The sequence below is a fragment of the Mizuhopecten yessoensis genome, unplaced genomic scaffold (assembly GCF_002113885.1).
Source record: "Mizuhopecten yessoensis strain PY_sf001 unplaced genomic scaffold, ASM211388v2 scaffold1683, whole genome shotgun sequence".
Taxonomy (NCBI): Eukaryota; Metazoa; Mollusca; class Bivalvia; order Pectinida; family Pectinidae; genus Mizuhopecten; species Mizuhopecten yessoensis.
Genome location: NW_018404169.1, coordinates 118,054 through 129,358, shown reverse-complemented (window position 1 = coordinate 129,358; position 11,305 = coordinate 118,054). Strand labels below are relative to the sequence as shown.

At 37.2% G+C, this 11,305-nt stretch overlaps 1 protein-coding gene across 1 annotated transcript in view; it reads left to right on the top strand.

The window, feature by feature from the left end:
* LOC110466528 (laminin subunit gamma-1-like) overlaps positions 1-11,305 on the top strand; it is a 56,953-nt gene that overhangs the window by 9,938 nt on the left and 35,710 nt on the right. The window contains exon 2 of the mRNA XM_021523084.1: positions 1,914-2,215. Within this exon, the coding sequence (XP_021378759.1) occupies positions 1,914-2,215 (302 nt within the window). The remainder of the gene's footprint in view (positions 1-1,913; positions 2,216-11,305) is intronic.

Below are 11,305 nucleotides of genomic sequence, written 5' to 3'. Positions count from 1 at the left end.
TATCATCTACCTAGTTACAGTTAGGAAAGTATTAGTGGTATCATCTACCTAGTTACAGTTAGGAAAGTATTAGTGATATCATCTACCTAGTTACAGTTAGGAAAGTATTAGATAAAAATTGATCAAATGCAAAGCTGTGTAGGCTGCATGATGAATGAGTGACCAAGGAGACATGATTATAAGGTTGGTGTGACCAGTCCAGGAGCACTATAAGGTTGGTGTGACCAGTCCAGGAGTACTATAAGGTTGGTGTGACCAGTCCAGGAGGACTGTATAAGGTTGGTGTGACCAGTCCAGGAGTACTGGTTTGCCACTGGAGCTTCTCTTGTGAGGGTGTGATGATGAGAGAGCTATGTACTGACAGCCAGCTGGCAGCCTCCTATCTCTATGTAAATACCCACACATTACACACTGATGGCTACAGCTGCTGGCTATGTATAGGTTCATGTAGATATGTTCTGAACAAGGTGTGGTCACTTCTGGGTTGACCAGCTGATTTGTCCAATAAACACTGCATACATCCAAAGGTTACTGAAGTAAGTATACCAAGGATGTTTCTCTAAACTGACTCAACACAACCTGCAAAAAGGCCTGTGTTAAGCTGGAGTAAATAAAAACTGTACTTAGGAATGACATTGAAGTTGAGATGATTTCCACTGTTGACAATATTACGAGTCAAATTGGTGATTGTTTAAATTGCAACTAATTGTTACAAGTACTGTTATACACTATACACTATGGTACAAGTAATTGTACCCTACATTGTATATCCGACCACATTAACAGGTATATTGATATATCGGCCAATAACACATTGTTAGTATGTCATGGCCCTGATTGCTTTGATATGTCAGACATGGGCACTGGTTCAAGTGTTGGAAGAGATGATTGAGATAAAGGTAGACACAGAATCATAGAAGGTTTAGGTAGACATTAAACTCATTTAAGATTTCAACATGGGAACAGGTTACTGGTGGCCATAAAGTAAAACTTTATAATAAACATGTGCAGACTTCATATAAAATGAAACATTTGTACAGAGTGGAAACGAAATAAAACATCTTTACAGTCTATACATGTAAAGATTAAAACATATCAATTAAAACTTGAGTTTAAGCTTAGCTGTACTTGTATGTATAGTAATGAAATTTCAGGTTCAAGGGAATTAAATGAATCATGAACTAGGTTTTATCTGTGTTATATACCTAGGCCTGTCACCAGTAGACTGGGGGCCTCCCATGTACTGCTAGCACTGGTATGGAACACTGCCAGTGTGCACTATTGTTACAGATGGTTGTGTCTGGTGCAGATAGTGTTAGGATTAATGTTAAAAATACAGTGTTTTACAGACTGTCAAATAGTAGGATTGCATCATAAAACATTGTAACCAAATGAAGTACAACTTATTTGAAGAGACAAGCATAACTTGTATATCCTGACTCCTTGACCAGTCATATGTGTTTACAATTACTTATTTCTTCTCATTAACCTGCACCCTCAATGTAACATTATCTCTGTCTTGTAGGATATGTTCTGTTACTAAGTGCCAATATTTAATTCTTTCCCATGGTTTAAATAAAAATTGATTGTGATAGATTTACAGAAAAGGTTGATGAGTCATCAAAACTTTGGAAAGTTTCAGACTGACATAGAGTCAGGTGTCATCACCTTTAATACTTCTGTTCTGGTTAACCTTTGGAAAGTTTCAGACTGACATAGAGTCAGGTGTCATCACCTTTAATACTTCTGTTCTGGTTAAACTTTGGAAAGTTTCAGACTGACAGAGTCAGGTGTCATCACCTTTAATACTTTCGTTCAGGTTAAATTTTAGAAAGTTTAAGACTGACATCTCGTAATAATCACTTATGTCCTTTCCTTCACTACTTTTGTTCATGTCTATATTTTCATTTCAGAAAAGGCCTATGACATTACCTACGTGAGGCTGCGTTTCCACTCCCCACGACCAGAGAGCTTTGCTATTTACAAACGTACCTCCAAGAAAAGTAACTGGACCCCGTACCAGTTTTATAGTGCTTCCTGCTACAGCACATACAACTTACCACGCAAGACTGTGATTACCTATGAGAATGAGGACCAGGCGATCTGTACTGATTATTACAGTGACATCTCACCACTCACTGGAGCTAGTGTCCCCTTCAGTACACTAGAGGGCAGACCAAGTGCCTTTGAGTTTGAAGAAAGTCAAAAATTGCAGGTAAATAATGCAGACCAATTCTATTTGATAGAAGCTGTTACTGGAGTTATATTTCATAATAAAAAAAATCACCTTCTGGCAAATTTGCTAATAAACATAGCAGTATTGTAATTATAACTGACCATAATATTTTTCACCATGTTACATTTGTCTTCTTGTTCAGGGGCAAAAAGGTGCAAGAATAAAAGATGGTGAACATTTCCTTTTAATAGTATACGTAAATGCGTTAAAAGAACATTTGATGATAAGTACTGGGGATTCCCCTGCCCAGCTGTACGTGTTTGATATCACTAGTAGTTGGTAAAGTTTAAACCTGCACACAGAACACAATGTAAACAGTTTGTTCATGAATACAGTTGTTGTATTGTGTGTTTGTACATATACTGATAATGTATCGCTAAGTCTGATGAAAATGTTGGATAAACAAAGACGGTGTTATCATCAGTGTGACACATACCATGATATAAATTGCTTTATCATATGTTTACTAATAATAACCCCCTTTTTGTATATATATATGTAATAAGTCTAAATTTCCACAAGTAGATATCAGCCCGGGTGATATCACACCCCTTTGGAGTGATATCACAATCTCTTGAAAGTGATATCACACCCCCTCCCAAATTTCCGGATTTTGTCGCTTCCGCTTATTGCTGTCTGCTTTTAATGTAAACAAACGAATTGTTGGCGTGGAATAACTGCAGTTTCATGGAAAATAATTTAAAGATTGATTTACAAAGCCCCACCCAAATTTATTGATGGCAAAGCTTCCGGATTTGGTTTTGCTTAAACAACGATGGTGACTGGCGAAGAGATTTTGGAGGAACTGGCAGCAATGATAGTTGAATTAGACGAATTAATCGACAACGAACAAATGGAAAAGGAGACGAAACATGTTATAGATGCAGGGGAACGATTCAATAATGCTAATGATACCGATGCTGTCGTGGAAAGCATGAGAAACAAGAACACTGCGAGAAAAATGCAATCAGACATCAAAATATTAACGGATTATCTGATGTCTCAAAATGAGTGGAGATCTCCAGAGTCTATTGACTGTATGTTTTGTTTATTTTAAAGGAAAAAAAACATGATAAAAAGTTGATGATTTGACCATTTTGATATCACACCCCCAATCAGGACTCTCCGGCTGATAAGAGGTGTGATATCAAAATGTTCATATAATAATCTCAAATTATTAGCTCACCTGGTCCGAAGGACTAAATTTGACTGGAAGCATCCCTAGGTGGTGGGTATTCAAAATTGTAAAAATGGTGGGGCTGACCCCCCAGGGGGCTGAGGGGCGGGGCAAAAAGGGGGCAATTTGGCTATATTGCTTAAAGCAACTTCTCCTCTGGAACTAAGAGATGGATATCAACCATATTTGACTGGAAGCATCCCTAGGTGGTGGAGATTCAAAATTGTACAAATGGTTAGGCTGACCCCCCAGGGGGCTGAGGGGAGGGTCAAAAGGAGACAAATTGGCTATATTGTTACAAACGACTTCTTCTGTAGAACTAAGAGATGGATATCAATCATATTTGACTGGAAGCATCCCCAGGTGGTGGGGATTCAAAATTGTACAAATGGTGGGGCTGACCCCCCGGGCTAAGGGGTGGGGCCAAACAAAGTTTATTACTTGGAAATGGTTGAGATCCCCACCATATAACCATATATACAATTGCTGAGTATAAAGAGACGAATGCACATATTCTTCCGGGATGGCCTTGGGGACTGCCAGATTCTTGGAGATTTAACCCCTGGGTCATACCTTTGAAATGGTTAAGATCCCCACCCCAAAACTATATATACAAATGCTGGGCATAAAGAGACGAATGCAGTTATTATATTAGAATAGACCCTGGGGTCTGACCGAACCCCTAGGGACCTAGTTTCTTAGTCACAGCTTGGAAACAGTTGAGATCTCCACCCTATAACCATATATACAATTGCTGAGTATAAAGAGACGAATGCACATATTCTTCCAGGATGGCCTTGGGGACTGCCACATCCTTGGAGATTTAACCCCTGGGTCATAACTTTGAAATGGTTAAGATCCCCACCCCAAAACTATATATACAATTGTTGGGCATAGAGACGAATGCAGTCATGATATTATAATTGACCCCAGGGTCTGCCCTACCCTTGCAGACTTAACCCCTGGGTCATAAGGCCAAATAAAATAATATGTGTGTTTCCTATTCCCTCGAAATTTGAATCCAGGTAGGTAGGTAGGCAAAACATTTTATTTTATCAAAACATTTTATTTCTTTTTCAAATGTTATACTTGTAACCGATTCAATGTCAATTGATCATGTACCCAGTGGCAGTGTGTTTATTTTCAGCATTTCAGAGGATGTATTCTTATTCGAAAGTACAAACATGCATAAGTATATAAAGCACCATTACTTTTAATATTATCATTTATTTGCAGCATTTTAAAGAATGTTTCCAAATTCAAAATCAAAAACATGATAATTATACCATTGCCAAACACATATATATATATTATTTCACATGGTGCATTATATAGTTAGAGAGGCCCACGTAAACCTATCACATTGTCAACTTTAATAGTATATGTTAAACAAGACTGTTTTGAGCATGAAAAAAGCAGTACTCGCATACCAAAACCCTTGGCGATATCGCTGACGTTTAAATTTCCATCAACATCAAACAATTCAGTGTTTGCTGAACACTTTATGGCAGTTGTATAACCTTTTAGGTCTGTTGGGTGGTATGTCCCATAAACATCCAAAAGCGGGGTCTTGTTTGGAAACGACGCAAGGTGCTTCGTTTCCGCAAAGACGTTTCAGGTCGGGCACATTTTTTCCAGGTAGGTCGGGGAACCGGAAACACACATATTATTATATTTGGCCTAACTTTGAAATGGTCGAGATCCCCACCCCAAGACTATATATACAATTGTTGGGCATAAAGAGACGAATACAGTCATTATATTAGAATTGACCCCAGGGTCTGCCCTACCCTTGCAGACTTAACCCCTGGGTCATAACTTTGAAACGGTCAAGATCCCCACCCCAAAACTATATATACAAATGCTGGGCAAAAAGAGACAAATGCAGTCATGATATTATAATTGATCCTAGGGTCTGGCCACAACCCTAGGGACCTAGTTTCTGAGTCACAGCTTGGAAACAGTTGAGATCCCCACCCCATAACCATACCTAAAATTGCTGGGCATGAAAAATCTAATACAGATATGCTATAAGGATTGGCCTTGGGGTCTGGCATATTTACTTGGATCTCATTTGGAGAATATTTTGCCATGATTGCTTAGATATTCAGTTGAGCGATACAGACCCTCTTGGCCTATTGTTGAAGTTTTCTTGTCGGTTATTTTTGTTTTATCTAGCTTTACAGCTGAATACTGAAGCAGCTTTCTCAGGCAAAAATTGCTTTATTTTCCCAAAATGGACAAATATGAGGAATATCTGCCCACTTTAAACAAAAATAATGCTTTATTTTAAAAATTCATGCTCAAATAGGCAATTGTAAAATTGAGGTAGAAAAAACACGCTTGTGGTTTGCAATATATATTCAATATTCTCATTATTTTAGTCTGTTGATATATATAGGTTTTGTACGAATTACTTGTTACAGGTGTTTGTAATAGACTATTCCAGAGTTGTACTAATTACATGTTACTGGTGTTTGTAGTAGAATATTCCAGAGTTGTACTAATTACTTGTTACTGGTGTTTTTAGTAGAATATTCCAGAGTTGTACGAATTACTTGTTACAGGTGTTTGTAATAGACTATTCCAGAGTTGTACTAATTACTTGTACTGGTGTTTTTAGTAGAATATTCCAGAGTTGTACGAATTACTTGTTACAGGTGTTTGTAATAGACTATTCCAGAGTTGTACTAATTACATGTTACTGGTGTTTGTAGTAGAATATTCCAGAGTTGTACTAATTACTTGTTACTCGTGTTTGTAGTAGAATATTCCAGAGTTGTACTAATGACTTGTTACTGGTGTTTGTAGTAGAATATTCCAGAGTTGTACTAATGTTTCTTGACCATTACAGTTCTATTCCTGTTATTGACATTGATCAGTTGTCTTACTGAAGAAGGAAGCACCGATTTTAGATAATAAATGGTATATATATCTTAGTGTAAACTAAGAGCCATATGGAGGTGTATGAAACTTATTAGTGTACTACACACTAATAACCACTGGGGAAGCTTCAGAACACAGCTGCCTTCTGATAATCTAGGAGCTGTTGTAAATGAAAAACATGGAACAACTTGGTATAGATTGTAGCCACTTCTTCTGTTAAAATATATTTAAAAGATTTTTAGTGACCCAGAATATAGGGTAACTTGTATTAAAATGAAACAGTGGGCCACAACTTAGGATAGATCCTGGCCACTTCCTCTATTGTAAAGTATTTCAAAGATTTTAAGTGACCCAGAACATAGGGTAATGTAGATGAGTAGATAGAATGTAAGCCTGGTGTCTGTCAGTCTCCCTGGGGAGTCATGGGGAGTCAGTCCTGTCTATCTGTATAATATATAAAGTTTGACTCCTGACTCTAGATCCCAGCTTACTGTTGACTGACCACAGATCAGGACTGATTCTATGGTACTGACTGTCTCCCTGGGGAGTCATGGGGAGTCGGCCCTGTCTGTCTGTATAATATATAAAGTTTGACTCCTGATTCTAGATCCCAGCTTCCTGTTGACTGACCACAGATCAGGACTGATTCTATGGTACTGACTGTCTTAGCTGGTACCCACACTCTCTGGTACTCACACTTAGATGTGGATACTGGGCTCCCTGTGGTAACATACAGGCCACCTGTTTTGTCCTTTATGCATGACCCTTTGTGTATCTTATATACATGACACTTTGTGTATCTTATATACATGACCCTTTGTGGTTAAAACAAGTCTGTTTTGTTTGTATACACACACTCTCCTCCAGATGAGCTGTTAAGGAGAGTTGAAGTGGGACTTGACATGCTTTGGATATCAAACAAACCTGGTACTGGGAAGAACCTGTTGACCCCACTAGGCTGACCATTTCAATGTAGATAATGTAATGGGGGGCTACACTGGGCCAGCTAACACCAGTTGGCCATATATGTAGGTCTACTGAAATGTGTGTCGATCAAAGTACCAGTAGTTTCATGTTACTTTTGTAGCTAATATTTCAAGACTTTGAAAAAAAAGTCATGAATTGAAATACAGTTGATAACAGTTGAAACGTGACCATATCTATACATGGTGTATTATATTATGAACTTATTCATCATGTGTGAACTAAAAAGGTTCTGGTCATTGAACTTTGAGGTGTAGAGCTGGAGGTCCTCAATGGTCCTATTGAGCTGTAGTAGTCCTACAGGGTCCTATTAAGCTGTAGTAGTCCTACAGAGTCCTATTAAGCTGTAGTAGTCTGGTACTAAGTGTAATACTGGAGGTCCTACAGGGTATTATTAAGCTGTAGTAGTCTGGTACTAAGTGTAATACTGGAGGTCCTACAGGGTATTATTAAGCTGTAGTAGTCTTATTTTTTATTTAGTACTGGGAGGTGTAACACCAGTGGTTCTACAGGATCCCATTAGGCTGCAGTAGGCCAGTACTAGGTGTGTATCGAGGGTCTATATGTTCCATTAGGCTATTGCTGGCGGAGTGTTATGAAGGTGGGGACTGAATTGTGGGTATATACATAGATCCCCTCTCTTTGGGTTGTGAGAAAATTTTACCATTATATGTTGATTTTAGATTGTTTTATATTTGAACACTTACCCATAATGAGAACCCATAATGAGATCCCAGGTGGATGTCTATGAATTGAACTAAATGAGAATATTGTCTGCACTTGATCTAATGTTTCAACCAAATTAAATGAACTTGTCTGAAAGCAAATATTTGACCTTAAAATTCAACCAGAGATTGTCAACCGTATGGTATACCATATATATTTCACGAGTGTGGCACAATGCTGATATTTCACAAATGTGAAGCATGAGTTCAAACATGGGTATATTTGAATGAAATATATAATAATAAATAATTATAATAATTTAAGGTTCTAATATACAGCTTTATCACAAACTAGTTTGTAGGTCGTCTCAAACTCAAAGCGGTTCACAAATTATTATCCGTGGTGATAGGACCTTTGCAATCTGTTAATATCTTTCTCAACTCCCTGGGGAGCGTACAGCTGGTGCTGCTATTTAGGCGCTCACAGCTATCATTCAACAGTTCTAGCACTTCCAAACCACGTACTCATTTACAGCTGAGTAGACTGAAACAAGCAGAGTAAAGTATCCTGTTCAAAGATGCAACACAGTGCCATTGTGTGACTCGAACAAGCAACCCTTCGGTCACGAGCCCTGCGACCTACCAATAGGCTACCATATGTGTACCTCTATGGTATATATGGTAAACAATGGGAAAACCATTACATATTCTATTTGTTGCATTTTATATTCTGATGATGTCACGTCTGATAATAAGGCTGTATATTCTGATGATGTCACGTCTGATAATAAGGCTGTATATTCTGATGATGTCACTTCTGATAATAAGGCTGTCTGGCATTTTTTGAAAAAAACTACTGGAAACAACATTCTGTAATTTTCTGCTATTATTTGGGTATATTTGCTTGTACATAAGTCTGTAACAGATAATCTGTGGCTTTAATTTGAATAAAAAGAATAGAAACTGCTGTTCAGGAATGGTCAGTACCAGAAGTAATATTTTCACAATGAAAGCTGAAAGCTGGACATTTAACAATCTTGACCTGATTAAAAGGAAGGTAATCATTGTTTTCAATGTAAAAGATTGCTTAATACTCCAACAACCAAGCAACATGGTGATGTCATCTGATAAGAAAAAGTGATGTCAAACTCATTTAATTGCATAATAATACAGTTACAGCCAGTTATAGTTGAGGATGTGGAGTTCTAGTTCTGTGTGGGGTGTGAGTTAGTGTGGATGTTTGATGAGAAGGGTTGTAACTGTAGATTGTGGACAGAGGCATTCTGTGTGGGGTGTGAGTTAGTGTGGATGTTTGATGAGAAGGGTTGTGACAGTGTTTACTGTGCTGGTGTTGGATCTGTTTGGTAGTACCTACAGGCAGTACATTACACAGAGCTGTTGTACAGTGTATAGTATGTAGACATTGTACAGATACAAGGTAACACTGTGTTACACTGTGTTACAGGTGTATCTTGTGTGGGGGACAACACTCCAGAATTCCAGGATCAGAGCTCCACCACCAACACCTAATTGGTACACATTGTTCTGTGTATAGTACTTCCTGTACACAGTAAAACACAAAAAAGATCCATTAAAACAGTTTCATTTCTCATATAACACTGACTCGTCTTGCTATATAGACTGGCCACCGTCTCTAGAATATTGAATTATTCAGAAAAAAGTTTAACGCAAAAAATGATTATCAATTGGATGTCTGATTTTAAGTTTTAAACTTTGGGGAGATAAGCTAGTAGTAAAATGCAGCTGAGAAATTCTTCATAAAAACAGTCTACTTGCTAAACAACCCGAAAGAATTTAAGTAAATGATAAATTCTACCTTTAGAAAAGATTGTCAGCTTATATTTAGGTTGATACTAAAGGTATTTAAACTGCATGATTGTCAGCTCTTGTTCTTCTTAACAGAATGGCAATAATTTTGACTTTGAATTTGGCTTCAATGAACATTTTTGTCAAATTTATTTCTAGTTTGGCTCATTTAATATGGGTTTAGTTAAAAATAAATTATAGGCTTTAACCAATCAAAGTGAACGCACATTGGTTATGTATAATCCTGCCTATAGTGAAGTACAAATATAATCCATGTATATGGCTAGTACTAGTATGGTAAATTACTTTTTACAGACTTCACTCAAATATATGGAAGATATAAATGATAATACAATGTATAAACTATTGTGTTATGACTTACAAGAATTCCATATTTCATCTAACTAACGATAGATAATAAACAGAATTAAGGCAAGTTAAAAATACAGTTTGAATCGCTGTTATGGATACATTTTATTAACCAGCTAAAAGGTAATGTGTGAATCTCTGTTACGACACCGAAATGTGTCAATCTCTGTTACGACACCGAAATGTGTCAATCTCTGTTATGACACCGAAATGTGTGATTCTCTGTTACGACACCGAAATGTGTGAATCTCTGTTACGACACCGAAATGTGTCAATCTCTGTTACAACACCGAAATGCAACGATGTGGGAATTTGTCATTCATTTTCACAGACTGAATAATACATATAATGTTGACTGTACAAAGCTATGTACAGTACAATGAGTTAGATTGGAAGGACAAATACTTTTGATATTCTGTGATATTTATAAAGTGTTTATGAACCCAAGTCTATGAAAATCCACCTATTTTTGTACATGCCATACTTTACTGTTTTGTGCTGTGATGACATTTGTCTGCATGTGAGTAACATTTGACATGTGAGGGCCGAGGCACCTGACATTATCAGGGACGTCGGGAGCCTGACATTATCAGGGGACCTCTGGTATTCTGTGTGAGACTCCATTGTTGTCACAGAGGACGTTCCACTACATTGTGATGTATATATAAAAAACATGTACACAGGCGTCTGTTGTAGTCCAGCCTCTGGGAAAATCAGGCATTACATAAATGTTTAACAAACATAAAATTGTTTTGATACTATGTAACATATGTTGTTATATTTCAGGCAGACGTTGGTTTCATGGCACAAAAACCTCCATGAATATACAGAATAGCATCACATTGAATCACTTTACAAAATCTTCTCTCTTACAAACCAGTTAAACATGCCTTGAATTTCAGCCAGACTTCAATTTATGCAAACTTCGGTGTCAGTTTTATGATGCAAAAATTTACATCAATATGATACAAAATTTACCCAAAATTATATGATACAAAACTTGGTGTTGTTTCTATATGATACAAAATTTACCCAAAATTATATGATACAAAATAAGGTGATGTGTCTATATGATACAAAATTAGGTGTTGTGTCTATATGATACAAAATTAGGTGATGTGTCTATATGATACAAAATTAGGTGTTGTGTCTATATGATAC